This window comes from Gymnoscopelus microlampas (assembly GCF_963454915.1).
Source record: "Gymnoscopelus microlampas genome assembly, chromosome: 7".
Lineage (NCBI taxonomy): Eukaryota > Metazoa > Chordata > Actinopteri > Myctophiformes > Myctophidae > Gymnoscopelus > Gymnoscopelus microlampas.
In genome coordinates, this window is record NC_139944.1 from 10549194 (window position 1) to 10564035 (window position 14842).

Genomic DNA, 14842 nt, shown 5'->3' on the forward strand with positions numbered 1-14842 from the left:
GTATGTTGCTATAATATCAGTGGTTCTCAAACTTTTGTCATGTCAAGGACCACCCAAAATGATATGTATTTGACGGCGGACGACCCCCCCCCCCCCATCTCAAAATATTGTTTTCCAGCCCCCCCCCCCCCTGTGCTATGAGCTGGTAGCTCTGCTATTTTTGAGTAGCCAAAGGACTCTTAAAATATCACAGATGCGTTCCCGGTCTTCAAGGATTAACATAATGACCGGTTGTTCACAATGAGACACTTAACAGAGAGCAGGTCTTACCATGAACGTGAGACTGCTGGAAGCTCTTTCCTGGAGCAAAGTGGAAATTCCCTGCTACCTGATGTTTAAGAAGAGGACGAGAGGAGAGGAGAAGGGCAAGGACCAGAAGAAGAGAAACAGTTAAGAGTTAAGACAGAAGAATTAATAATGATAATACTGCATGCAATAAGAATTGCTGTGGTACAGAAACCTCTTATCTCCATATTTAAACTTTTTGTGCTTTTTCGTACATTAACGCCCCACTAGATCAAACTACAGCGTTACACGAAAGCATCAAAAGTAGCATATCCGCAAGTTCGAAACGCAGCGCTTTCGAGCTTGTAGATCTGCTAAGTTTGCCATTTTTTAATTGACATATGAGGTTTTCCACCCAAAAGAGACGATTATCTAACGCTTTTCAAAAGGTACCCAAAGTTGCTTTAACCCATTAAATCCGGGAACGCATTTGTGTCATTTTAGATGTCTTTGGCTATTCAAAAATAGCAGATCTACAAGCTCATAGCGCTATATGAGCTTGTAGATAAACCTGCTATTTTTTTAATAGATTTTTCGTGGAAAATGATGTTTTAAAGCGAACATTTCTAACTCCTATCTGTGCTTCCGGGGGGTCCCTGGAACAACATATTTTGAGATGGGGGTCCGCGGCCAAATACATATCATTTTGGGGGTCCTTGACATGGAAAAGTTGGAGCACCACTGATATAGCAACATACCGTTAGGATTTAGAAAACATTTTTAGATATGTATTTGGCCGTGGACCCCCATCTCAAAATGTTTTGTTCCAGGGACCCCCCAGAAGCAAAGATTTTGAGTTACAAAAGATTTGCACACATTTTCACGATTGTTCAAAAATAGAAGATCTATTATGTATAGATATTGCATATCTGCTATTTTTTGCTATTTTTAAATAGCCAAAGACATCTTAAAATGACACAGATGCGTTCCCGGATTGAATGGGGTTAAATAAAAAACACAATCCAAAACAGAGAAGTGAATCCAACACCTTGTTGACCTCCAGGAAGCCGTAGACCTGGCAGCCTTCGTTCTTCTGCTCCTGCATCTTCTGCGTGAACCCTTCCCTCTTACACTGCGCGATGGTGTCGGCGTTCTTAAAGGCCCAGCCTCGCCGCCTGTACGCCTCGCGCACGTCATCACAGCTGTTGCAACACCTGCACGCAACACACTCAACAGTCAACTGGTGGCTTCTGACTGACTACACACCAAGATTATAATAGTTTGGGATTTTTCATTATAGTTTAGTTTTAGTTCATTTTGACAAATTGTTTTCTAATTCAGTTACGTTTTAATTCGTTTTTAGAGTGGGTTTGTTAGTTTCAGAATCAGAATCAGAATCAGCTTTATTGTCACATCACAGGTTTACAAGGTAAAAAAGTGGGTGAAATTCGTTTTTGTACATCACTCCCATCGCAACGTTAGATTCCGTAGAAAGAAGAGTGGGGAGAGAGAAGAAGAAGAGGGGTAGGGGGCAAGTGGGAAGGAGATCAACAAGAGAACAATAGAAGGCCAAAAACAAGTTATCTACATATTTACAAAGTACCTGAGATAAGAGACAAATTAAGGTGCCTGAGCATAGCAGCAATGTATGTATACTGTGCATGATATACTTATAGACGCTAAGGTGCTTAGAGAGAAAAAAGAGCGCAATAATAAAAAATAAAAAAAACAAAAAAAGTTTTTATTTATTTATTTATGTAGTTTTTATTAGTTTTAGTGTTTTAGTGTCATACTTTGAGTTATTTGTCAGGTGCAGGATTCAAAAAGGTCAGAGTAGGTATTGTGTAATAAAAACTCTAAAAGATACCATTTAAAAAATATATATATCACGTTACTGTTGGACAAGAAAAACAAAAACTAAAAGGCATTTTGTCTATCATTTCAGTTTGCTTTAGTTAGTTTTGTAAACACAATACAGTTTCAGTTATTTTTTTATTACAGTTTTTATTTAGTTCAGTTTTAGTTTTAGTTATTTTGTTAGTTTTCATTAACTATAATAACCTTGCTACACACACAAGTTTACTATACTTCTGAGAACATTTTTTTTTTTTTTTTTAGGCCAATTTTATAACGTTGCTGTCGGGCAGAAACCTCTCATCTCTATGTTCTAACTTTTTCGCCCTACTTGATCATACCACAGTGTCAAAAAAGCTTGTGCCGTGCACTTTTGATGCTTTTGAATTTGAATCCTAAAAAGATATCAGTTTTGGACATAATGAGGTTTCCACCTGACAGAGACGATAAATGCTTTTTCATTAACCGAAAGCCCACCTCACGCACCAAAAGTATCCGATCTACAAGCTCACAATGTATTGCAGCAAGCCCTGAGCCACTGCCGTGAAGCCGTGAGGCCGTGAGGTTTCCAGTTCGATCCCGGCCTCCCCCAGAAGAGTTACTGTCGAAGCCTCCTTGAGCAAGATGCTGAATCCCTAATTGCTCCCGATGAGCAGGTTGGTGCCTTGCATGGTTTCCTCCGCCATCGGTGTATGAATGTGTGTGTGAATGGGTGAATGTAATGCACAATCTATGTAAAGCGCTTTGGATAAAAGCGCTGTATAAATGCGCCATTTACCTTTTTTTTTACCAAATATAAATCAGGCGTAACTCCAACCCCAAAAACCTAACCACTAAATGCGTAATCCTAACCCTAAGGCCAACCTGAATAATGTGTCCTAATTGTAAGTCTAACTTACCCCCTTTTTCTCCCCCAATTTAGTATTAGTAGTCATGCAAATTGATTTCTCACCTCACACATTTCTGTGTGTTGTCCCTGCTGTTGTATCCTACTGGCTCACCTGCCAGTGAGGAGCCCCCACCGGGAGGATGTACAGTAGAGCCTCTACTCCTCCCGCCCCAAAACTCCCTGACAGATGCCGCACCAACCCGTAGGAATATAACACCCTCCCCGCCAAGCTTCTGTACCCCGAACACGGGCAAATTGTGTTCGTACAGACGCTCGACAAAGCCGGATGCACCACAGTGATTTCGAACCCCCAGACTCCTGATTGTAGCTCTAAAGACAACTTTTGAATCATGAAAAAAAAAAGTCTATTTCTCAAATTCTGCCACACTTGTGGGGACATTTGGCCGTCACAATTCTAGTAATACAAGTGCGCACACACACACACACACACACACACAGGCTTACTTGAGTTCCTCGGTCTCAGCTCCATAGCAGCTCTCACACCTGTCAGGGTCCAGTTTGCTGGGGTCAAACGTCTCGCCTTCATCATCTTTACCCAGCTCTGTAAAGAGAGACAACAATATTGTTCTTTATAATAACATACTTTATTGTTCATACATATTCCACTCGAGGGACGAGTGGTGGACTCTTCATTGAGTTGGACCCAAGTCCAACTCAAAAGGGCTGTTCTATAGGCTCTATGCACAGAAGCGATATTGGAAAGAAATGACCAATTATAGGCTATACTAGCTAGACAAAAGCGCCCTTCATGCGCATGCATATTATCGGTGTTCAGTGTTTGGCGTAATAGTAGTAAAATGAACATACATTATATCACAGTAGTATGAAAATGAACAGTGAAGTAGTCAGCAGACTTCTGGAGCAGCTGACCTATTCTTTAAGACTCCAAAAAGAGTTGGGGGGGAGTGGATCAAGATGGGGTAAATGGATAGACTATTTAGGTAACAGGCCAGAACTCTTGTGAATGTTGGGTTGCATCCTTTCTATTGCATCTCAAATCCTGTAAACATGTTTCTGTTATTGACACTGAATGTCCCATGACAATGACCCTCTTTTGTTTGATTGTCTGTTTGTTTTTTTATGCTTCAGTTTTTTATTTCTCGTCCCTTTTTTATTTCTTGTATTGTGTCTGTATGTCTTAGAGCCTTTTGAAATTCAGTCCGATCAGCATAGCATAGGTGTGAGGGCTGCATAGCTCTGCCTGAACCTCTAGTGTCTATAAATGCGTGTGTGTCCATGTTTCGTTGTCCGTGTGTCCCCGTTCTGGAGGGACATGCGCTCTCAACAGGCATTGCCAATGGACATTGGGCTAATATTTTTGAAATAGGGCATGGTGTGGATAATTCATGTATTTTTGGCTCCAACAATCCTTCCTTCATTATTCCATTGGAAATGAGTGGGTTTTCTCCCTTGTTTACCAGTGGGCACGCCTCTCTTTGGCAACCACCTCCAGGAAATGGGAGTGGCTTGCGTAGAGAGGGAAGGAGGAGTCCATGTCGGCCCAGCCCACTTTCCCAGCGTCATCCCCGGCCTCCAGGGGCAGTTCACTCACGCTGTCGCCTGTGTCATCATGGAAGTTGACAGCGACCGTTTCCATCCAAGCATTGTCGGTGTTCCTCGGGTCGTCCACGTAGCCCCGATAGACCAGAAACCCTGGCGAGTTGAAAAGCTGGGCGATGCGCGCGTGGATGTTATTGTTCGCCCTCTCTGGCAGCGTGGCGTTTAGGGAGTTCAGTGCTTCCTCAGAGAACTCCCGCTGCAGTGTGACCGACACCAGCTCCCCTGGGTCGACCATACCCCCTGGGATTGCCCACTCACCACAGTCTTTCCTCCGGATGGACACAAACTGCAGGATGGGTCTTTTGGACACGGGGTGAGGCATCTTTTGTCCTCTGGCGTCTACTTTCCACCTGGTGACGATTGGATCCGCGGCGTGGTTGGGCCCCCAGCGTCCCAGCAAACCTCTCTCGGTCAAACCCGTGCGTCCCCGAGGATTTAGTGGCTTTCCCTGTTCCACCCTGTAGTCGCCCTCGAAGCTCGTCCTATCCACAGCACCGTCCAGGGCATTGAAATGTGGGGGAAAAGAACCAATACCCGGGTCAGCCCATGGTGGTCTCTTGGTCACTGAGGGGGAGGTATAGTTGACTGGAGTGTACTGGGGCCAATCTGTAGTCCAGTCCACCTTGTGATCAGGCACTGGGAAACGCCTGATTTCCGATCCAGGATAATGGGAGCATCTGGACTTAATGTGAGGCTCTACAGAGGATAACATGGTTTGGGCACCGGTAGTAAATTGACGAGTCAATTGACAGCGGTGTAAAATAGTGTAAAGCAGTGTAAAATTCCAAAGGTTCGATTGGTTGTCTAAACTTGAGTTAAGACCCGCTGTGATGGTTTCCAAGCAGGAATTAAACCGATATGCACCTTAGCAGTAGAGGGAGAATCAGTGGGAACGAATGTGTCGGACTCGAGAATCTGGGTTGTAAGGCCAGCTACCAGGGTTTGTTCGGAGGGCAACGAGGTCTCTCTTAGTTGGAGCCAAACTGGTCAATGTCTTGAAGGTCTAGTCCTGCAGATCGAGTCTCAGTGGGATCTGTATTGATGCTTCGTGTCTTAGCTCCAGGAGGGGATCTATGATGTCAGACCTGGGTACGTCAGTTATCTCCATACATGGAGTTCCAGGAGAGAGTCTATGATGTCAGACTTCGGTATGTCAGTTATCTCCATATATGGGGATATCGGGATGGAATAGGTCAGTTATCTTGTATATGGGGTTTGGGGTTCTGGGCGTCTAACTCGCGGTGGTATTCCTTTATGACTAATGCTGGCAAGTATGCTGATACTGTAGGTGGCCTGATTCCTGATTTGCAGAGGAAACTACCAAATCCTAGGAGGGTAATAGACGGATCGGTATTCGGTACGGTCCAGTTCCGGCTCATTCCCCTCAGTCCCCTTTTTGAAGTATTTGTACTTAATTTCATAGTGAAAGTTTAAAAACTTGCCCAAATTTGGAGTCATACATCATGGATACATCATAGACAAACTGACGTCATAGATGGCTGACCCTTTTCATCCTTTCCCTGACTGACTACGGTTCAGTCACTGAAACGGCAACATGCCACGAAATATCGATGTAATCAAAGATTTCCTGCAGACAGCAAGGAGGGAGGATGTCAAGTCCATCAAGATCAAGAAGAACAAGGACAATGTGAAGTTCAAGTTGCGCGGCAGCAGGTACCTGTACACCCTGGTCATCACCGACAAGGAGAAGGCTGAGAAGCTCAAGCAGTCCCTGCCTCTGGATGTGAAGGAGCTCAAATAAGTCCTTCGTTATGTACGGATCATTGCAATAAAAATTGGAAAACTGGGGAAAAAAATAGATGGCTGATGTCACAGGCTGCTCACATGAAATCTGAGATCCACATTGGAGCCACGCCGTTCCCGTGTGGATCCCGAGATCCGCATGATTAGAATGTTAGAATATTAGAATCGGAAATCCTTATTGTTCTATTACTATACTTGTGAGGACATCAATATTTTAGGACAGCGATTTCATGAATGCCATTTACGAAATCTTTTTCCATTTCTACCGTAAGCCGTTGAGAGAGGGATGGCGGTCGCAGCAGCGAAGTTCTTCACAATGCCGTCTGTGCACTTCACCATCACCGACATATACAGACCCCCTACACTGGCCAGGAACACTACAAACCACTCCAATGGTGATAGTTGGTGATAGTTTGGAACCAAATGGACCCTTACATATATTATGTAACTTTGAAAGTGTACAAATGGAACCAAGTGGACCTGTAACTTTGAGTGTGTACATGGGTCCATTTGGTTCCATTTGTACAGTTTCAAAGTTTTGTGGGTCTGTGGCCTAAATGAAATTAAAAGGTTTGACAACTACTTGCTGTGCAACACTTTCGGCAGCAGTTCTTTTCCAGGCTTTATCTCCTTGTGAGACGGAGATAAAACTGGGAAACAAGACCGTTTGACTGTTCCTCCGCCATGTGGATTGTGTTTTGATAGATAAGGCTCAGGCTGCAAGTAATCAAACATGACTACGGGGCAAAAACAAGCCGTGGACAATCACTCTCACGTAATTCACTTTAAATTGAGCAAATAAAGTGCCACCATGTAGCCTCCAAACATGATAAGATAAACAATGCACATGAACGTTTGCTACAAAAATAAAAGCGTAGCCCAGTTTACGTTTTGGTAGACATATTTGCCAAGGGTTGAGGTATCTTAGGCGTATATATATTATATATAAATATATATATATATATATATATATCTCTGCTGTCCGGCAGGAACCAGCTCCAAAATGTTCATTTTTCAGGAAATGAAAAAAAGTGGAGTTAGGAGGTTTTGTTCATCATTGATAAGAACAGCTGAATGGACCTCCAAGCTCACAACGAGGTTGGAGGTCAAAAGGGGGTGGAGCCTGGAGTCAGCAAAACCAGCTAACTCCGGTGGACTTCGCTGGTTTAGCAGAACATTTGAGGAGCCAATGGAGTTAGCTGGTTTTGTCAGAAGCACTTTTTAATGCTTTTCATTGGTTCAATTTTTTTTTTTACCAACACATAGACGTAAAGGGTGTTCAATGGCACTGATTTATGGAAGAAAATGCAAAAGCGTCAATGGAGTTAGCTGGTTCCTGCCGGACAGCAACGATGTGAGAGATTATACAGTATTTTAATTAACAATATGAAGAATACTTAGGTTGAAATATTACATATTACATATTTCTATTAATACTTTTCCTATAGTGTAAACGAGGGTGACCGGAGGCTTTGAAAAAGTTGTGTGTTTGGAGGCCTTACACCATAAAGCGTCTGAGGCCATTTTACTGTCGCTGACAACTATCCAAAGTCGGAATAGAGTCAGGAGAGTTTTGGCGTGTTCCTGTGACGTCATCTCAGTCGTTTGGTGTAAGGCTAAAAAAGGTATAAACGGGGCTTAAGGTTACCGTGTTTTTCTGCCTCGGTGGTGACTGCTTTGAGGTCTTTGTCCAGCCGCTGTTTGAACAGGTTGTGTTCCACGTCTAACTGCTGCTCTCCTGCCACGTCCATGGCATCTATACTGAGATCTGATGACAGAGACAATGAGGGTAGAGTCACATTAGAATAACATCTATACTGAGATCTGATGACAGAGACAATGAGGGTAGAGTCACATTAGAATAACATCTATACTGAGATCTGATGACAGAGACAATGAGGGTAGGGTCACATTAGAATAACATCTATACTGAGGATCTGATGACAGAGACAATGAGGGTAGGGTCACATTAGAATAACATCTATACTGAGGATCTGATGACAGAGACAATGAGGGTAGATAATACAGAGTATTATAATAACACGGTGGGTTACTTACAGGCACAGGGCATGTGAGGGAAGAGGACGTCAATGTTGATTTTCAGTTTGTCCCCTCGTGACGTGTCCACGTACAGCTCTGGATGGACCTATCAGGAGGACAGAGGACATTATTGACTACATCAATTGGTTCTCAAAGTGGGGGGGTCCCAGCAAAAGTAGTTAATACAGGCAGCATCACAATCATTTGCACCACCTTATCCATTTATATGTTGGCAATTCAGAAATAGCAGATCTACAAGCTTGTACATCTGCTATTTTTGTTAAGTTTTTCGAAAAATATCTAAAATGTTTTTTCTTTTTTTTACATAAATCTTCTCTTCTGGGGTGTCCCTGGCACAAAACCTTTTCAGATGGGGCTCCGCGGCCAAATCCACATATCCATTTGGGGGTCCATGACATGACCATGAAACGAAAACGTTTGAAAACCACTGAAATACATAGTGCCCAAAACTGCCCATATAGAGCTCTGGATGAAACCTACCAAGAGGACACACACAAGAAATAGCACCGCTAACCTTTGCAGTGTTAATGCCTTGCTCAACCCACTGAGCTACATAGGGAATAGGAGCCCAAACCACTTAAAGGAGTAGTTCACCCAAAAAAGGACATATTTTCTATCAATTACACATGCCATGAAGCCTTGAATTCATGGAGTGTTTTTAGTTTTTGTCGCATTCCTGAGCCAATAATTCGATGACCAGTCAGTATAGTCATCAAATTATTGGCTTAGGAATGCGACAAAAACAAAATAATCTCCATGAATTCAAGGCTTCATGGGGTGTTTAATTGATAGAAAATAAGACATTTTGGGGTGAACTACTCCTTTAAACCCTAAATACTTATATTGGGGTCCCTCGAGGCTCAATAGTTGTCCTCCTCTACACCAAAAACAGCCGATCTACAAGCTCACTACGAATCACAACACACCACATTGTGCAAATTGGCTATTTTCACCATTCGCTTTTTATGCCCAGAAAAAGGATGATAGGCTTCAAGTGGTTAATGCTTGCTTTGCCCACTGAGCTACACGCACCACACGTCCATAACACACGTTTTATCATAATACAACACCACAACCCACCAGTTATAGCTGCAATCAATCCATAACGTTTTGTTAGTGAATAAAACATAATTTGTATAATAATCTGCATGTCACTCCCCGACTCTCTCTCAGTGTTTCCTGTCTCTCTTCACTGTCTTCTATCAATAAAGGCAGAAAAAGCCTCCAACATATATACAGTATACATTATAATAAAAAAGTATGCTTTAGAAAATGATCTGAAATAATGTATGTATACATGATTTTAACATGCACAGTACATCATTATAAGATCTAAACGTACCACTCAGCTTATTGTTCATGCCATAATGACTGGCTATCCACAGATTTTGTAGCAATTTGTCACAATAGGCTCTATGCACAGCAGCCATATTAGGAATGAATGAATTGGGCCCCTTCCTTACTTCCTTCACAGGTGTTACCAATGATACTAATTAAGGCTCTGTTCCATTTAGTGTGGCATAGTGGTTGTCTTATTTTCAAGGACCCCCATAACTCTGATGAGAGTGTACAAATACGGGTCCATTTGGTTCCATTTGTACACTCTCAGAGTTACACACCCACCATAAGGGGCCATTTGGGAACCAAAATGGTATTTCTAGTGAGCCAACATGCACGATATCAGCACCCTGACCAGAATGGAACAGAGCCTTCATTAGTATCATTGGTAACACCTGTGAAGGAAGTAAGAAGAGGCCCAATTTCTTTCCAATATGGCTGCTGTGCATAGAGACTATTGTTGAAATATTAAATGTCAAATGTTCAAGCATGTTAAAATATATATATTATATCTGCTATTTTTGAAAATGTTTGGAAAATGTACAACATTTTGAATAATTTTGCATACTAAAAATACTAAAATGCATATACATTTGAGGGTCCTTGAGAATCACTGACATAAGGCTTTCAACTCGTACCTATTCATGTGCTTACGTTATGTGTTGTCGGCGCTGCGTTGTGCTGCACTGACAATGGACAATGGAACTGAAGCGACACAGTAGCTTGTGTTTGGTCACACCGTGCCGACCTGTCATTCAGGAAAAATACCCGCCATACCACACCAGCACACCAGCAGTTCATCACGCTGCTCACAATCATGTTCTGAAACGGTTTTAACCCATTAAGACCTGAGGCGATTCTTAAAAATGTTTTCTGAATCATAAAAATATTTTTTTCAAGATTTTTCAAAAATAGCAGATCTACAAGCTCATAGCGCGGCACTCGGTGCCGCGCTATGAGCTTGTATATCTGCTATTTTTGAATAGCCAAAAACATCTTAAGTGACACAGATGCGTTCCAGGTCTTAATGGGTTAAACGTGTGGAACGTTTTGAGTTTGCAATTCAAACCTATATCAGCTTAATGACCTAAATCAAATCTGATTACGATGCCATATCGTACAGTGTTTTGTCCTTCTCGTGATTTACTGGTCTAATTAATACGAAAATAGGCAATCTTACAAGCTCAGCGTTGTGAGCTTGTAGATCAGCTCTTTCCGGCACGCGACACATGGTACGACCCGAGCATAACGCAGCCGTCTCTGAGCTGACTAATGCCTTTCAAATAGAGTTCACACCAATCACAATAGCAAAAAATATAGCTTTAAAATTAGTTACAAATTGGATGGCAGTGTCCACACCACATCTATAACCGCATCATTGGTGAACAATATAGTTGTTGTCGTTACAGTTTAATATGTCCCCTTCCTTTTTCTACTTAAACCACTGAATTTGCATCGTGTACTGTCCATGCTCTTGCAAACTTGCGCCTCACAATAGTACAGTATAGGTTGCACTGCATAGTACTGTAAGGTAAGGTATTTTGCCTGCAGCATGACTCCTACACAATTAGTCCTAATACATATACTGTAACACAAAAACCAGTCTAACCACAGACACCTGTCTTCTCTTAGCTGTATACATAGCTGATTGTTAAATGTGGAGGTTGGCATTTCCTTCTCACTGATATGCAGCAGGAAATGTGCCAGGCAGGTAAAAATGATTAGAGGCGCTTTGGCAAGAATCAAAACCAACAAGCTGGAAGCTTCAATCAAGTGATTTCGAAACAGTTATAAGTTTGGTCGACTTCATGCTGAGGACAGAATTAGAAGTGGACAATATACTGATGTTATTATTGTGATATGAGGCTTGACATCGTTTAGATATTGTATGGCAATACAAACATCTCACTACGTAAAGATTTTTTTGAAAGCACCGACAGCCATCCCCACAATCTTGATATCAAGGTATTTGGTGAAAGATAGTGATATTCTATGCTGTCCATAACCCTAAGCCCTCTAGACAGAATGAACTGTCCACACAGCTCGGATGTCTCACAGAGTCCTCACTCTCAGTGGTTGTATTTGGCCGCAGACCCCCATTTGAAAAGGCGTTGGGACAGGAACCCCCATTAAATTATATTTAGCACAGAATTCTACAATTGTCTAATAATGCAGTGGTTCTCAACTTGTGGGTCCCAGGGAGGTCCCCACATGATTTTGGGGGGCGGTCCCCAGATGACAGTAAAGTGACAATGTAATGACTTTTAAGACCTTTAAAAATAAATAATAAATAAATGACTAAAGACCATTACTGCATCAAAAGTAATCAACAAACTACACTATAAAAACTGGTCAAACACTGGCCAAATTGTCAAATAATATAAGAAAGAGGCAAAATATTTGAAAATAGCTGATCTACAAGCTCATAACGGCTCTTGTTGCGAAGTGTTGTGAGCTTGTAGATCGGCTATTTTCACGATATTTATCCATGGAACCGAGTCAAACTAAATGTCATGCCTCAACTCCTACAATTCAGTTCTGATATGATTATTTTTGGGGGGTCCCCAATTCTAATATGATTATTTCGGGGGGTCGCGACCTGAGAAGGTTGAGAACCACTGTACTACTACTGTAGGTGGTAGTGATGAGCGGGCCGGCCCGTAACCCGCGGGTCAACCCGCGACGCAGGTGGTCGAGTCAGGATTTCAGAGGCAATTATGCGGGCTAAGGGTGAGCGGGTCAGCCGCTCTCACACGCAAAAAAAAACAACCCTATTTTGAACAACATGTTTGTTTATTTAGCCCATGACAATGTTGTGCTACTGTAGACATTTAAAGCGACTTTGGGTACTTAAAAGAGCGCTATATAAATCTGAGCTATTATGATGATGATTATCTTTTTTTTTCCACCGCGGGGCAGGTTGAGACATAGATTTATATATGGGTTCGTGGGGCGGGTTGAGGCAGGTTGGGTTCCGGGGCGGGGCGGGTCATGAAAAAACCCGACCCGCACATCACTAGTAGGTGGGGAGATACTCTAACAGCGGAGAGAGGGAAACTTCTAGCCAGTGATACACATATACTGGCCACCACTGGAGGTAATGGATGTGTGTGAACCCACCTCTTTAGTGAGATAGTACTGCAGCTCCGAGAAGAACAGAATCAACATGATCAGACCGCTGATCACCGTCACTGGAGAGAGCAGAGACACAGAGAGAGAGAGAGAGAGAGAGAGAGAGAAAGGGAGAATCATAAGATAGGAGACAACAAACATGAACCCATTCAAACTGGGAACGCATCTCTGTCATTTTTAGACTTCTTTGGGCTATTCAAGAACAGCAGATATACAAGCTCATAGCGCTACAAGCTTGTAGATCTGCTATTTTTTGGAAAAACTTTGAATATATATATTTTTAAAGCGAACATTTGTAACTCAAACCTTTGCTTCTGGGGATTCTACAAATGTATTCTAAATCCTAACTAATGTTGCTATAATATCAGTGGTTCTCAAAAATTACATGTATTTGGCCGTGGACTCCCCCATCTCAAACTATTTTTTGTTTCAGGGAGCCGCAGAAGTTGTAACAGAGTTAAAAATGTTTGCTTAAAAAAAAAAATATATATATATATATATTCAAAGATTTGCACACATTTTCACGATTTTTCAAAAATAGCAGATCTACAAGCTCATAGCACGGCACTCGGTGCCACGCTATGAGCTTGTGGATCTGCTATTTTTTTAATTGCCAAAGAAATCTTAAAATGACATAATGTATTCTTTTTACTATGCTATTTTGTTTCCTCCTTTGGTGCCCTTTTACATCTTAACGTGTATTTGCATGACTCATGTAAAGCACCGCCTTTACGTAAGGAATGTGCTATAAAACATATAATTGCCTTACCCGCTTTGACATAAGCAGTGTGACATGTTCAGGACAAGACAAGACAGTATCTGATTGTCTAAACCAGTGATTCTCAAAGTGGGGTCCTTGAGAGGGTGCCAGGGGGTCCCCAGCAAAATGATTGCTTGTTAAGAACCATGAATGGGACCTGGTTACAGGTCTCTAAATCCGACAGCGTACAAATGGAACCAGATCCATGTGTACACTGTCAGAGTTATGGGGCCCATGGCCTAATATGCATATCGAACTGGGGGTCCTTGAAATGTAAGAAAAAGTTTGATATTCCACTAAATCTAAACCAAAGAACTGAATGAACAGGGTGTTGGTTCAAAGTGAGCTGTTAACATTCTGCCTTTACAGCTATAGGTGGGTTCTGATGAATGGTGGTCTCCCTCTCTCTGTGTGTGTGTGTGTGTGTGTGTGTGTGTGTGTGTGTGTGTGTGTGTGTGTGTGTGTGTGTGTGTGTGTGTGTGTGTGTGTGTCGGTCTGTCTCTCTCTCTGTTTCGCTGGCTGTCTGGCTGTCTCTCTCTCTATATATATATATATATGTCTGTCTCTCCCTCTCTCTCTCTCTCAGTTCAATTCAGATGGGCTTTATTGTCATAGGAAACATACGTTTACATTTCCAACGCAAGTGTAAAATAAAAAGCAATAAAAACGAAGACATGCATGCAGAATGCTCTCTCTCCCTCTCCCTCTCTCTAGCTCTCTCTCTCTCTCTCTCTTTAATGACTCACCAGCCGCTCCTCCCCATGTTTTGATCCTGAAGTCCTCCAATGTTTTAGGATATGCGTCAAATTGTTTGAGTTTATTCAGCGTGTCCATGTTGTCTGTCTGTCTGTTGTACCGACACACATCAGTCCTCTTTTTCTTTCTCGCTCTCTCTCTCTCTCCGGTCCGACACACACACACACACCACTTTCACTTCCGGGTAATCCAGGTCACGGAGGCTACGGGCCAATCAGCACCCACCGCGTAAACAGGAACTGGGGCTTGCACTGTGACCTCACACGCAAAATAAGAGTTCTGTCTTGTTTTCATCATATTTCTATTACTGCTGTAAATATGATAATAATACAGGTGATATTTAAAGTAAAAAACCATTGGAGGCCCACACACACACACACACACACACACACACACACACACACACACACACACACATATATATATATATACATATATACATTTCTATTCATTATTTTCTGAATGATCTTACTTTCTCTCTG

At 42.2% G+C, this 14842-nt stretch overlaps 4 protein-coding genes across 4 annotated transcripts in view; 2 read left to right on the forward strand and 2 right to left on the reverse strand.

Moving 5' to 3' along the window:
• The window catches only part of ergic3 (ERGIC and golgi 3), a 31487-nt gene extending 16979 nt beyond the window's left edge, over positions 1-14508 (reverse strand). The window contains exons 1-7 of the mRNA XM_084063422.1: positions 14351-14508; positions 12833-12903; positions 8372-8459; positions 7962-8081; positions 3434-3530; positions 1274-1439; positions 271-328 (exon numbers count right to left, since the gene is read on the reverse strand). Coding sequence (XP_083919548.1) covers positions 271-328; positions 1274-1439; positions 3434-3530; positions 7962-8081; positions 8372-8459; positions 12833-12903; positions 14351-14438 — 688 coding nt within the window. The 5' untranslated portion in view covers positions 14439-14508. The remainder of the gene's footprint in view (positions 1-270; positions 329-1273; positions 1440-3433; positions 3531-7961; positions 8082-8371; positions 8460-12832; positions 12904-14350) is intronic.
• Positions 1-14842, forward strand: part of mtss1 (MTSS I-BAR domain containing 1) — a 656873-nt gene that overhangs the window by 360320 nt on the left and 281711 nt on the right. The window lies entirely within an intron of this gene.
• LOC311049407 (ADP-ribose pyrophosphatase, mitochondrial-like) lies at positions 4404-6007 on the reverse strand (the record flags this gene model as incomplete). The annotated part of the gene is made up of 2 exons (XM_084062979.1): positions 4404-5413; positions 5911-6007. The coding sequence occupies 2 exons, from the start codon at positions 6005-6007 to the stop codon at positions 4404-4406; spliced, it is 1107 nt and encodes a 368-aa protein (XP_083919105.1).
• Positions 6070-6351, forward strand: LOC311049039 (large ribosomal subunit protein eL38-like). The gene has a single exon (XM_084062471.1). It carries the CDS (start codon positions 6105-6107, stop codon positions 6309-6311), a length of 207 nt encoding a protein of 68 aa, XP_083918597.1. The 5' UTR covers positions 6070-6104; the 3' UTR covers positions 6312-6351.

What these genes read in the sequence shown, in the direction of transcription:
- LOC311049039 (XM_084062471.1), top strand. Translation starts at nt 6,105, where the DNA reads ATGCCACGAAATATCGATGTAATCAAAGATTTCCTGCAGACAGCAAGG.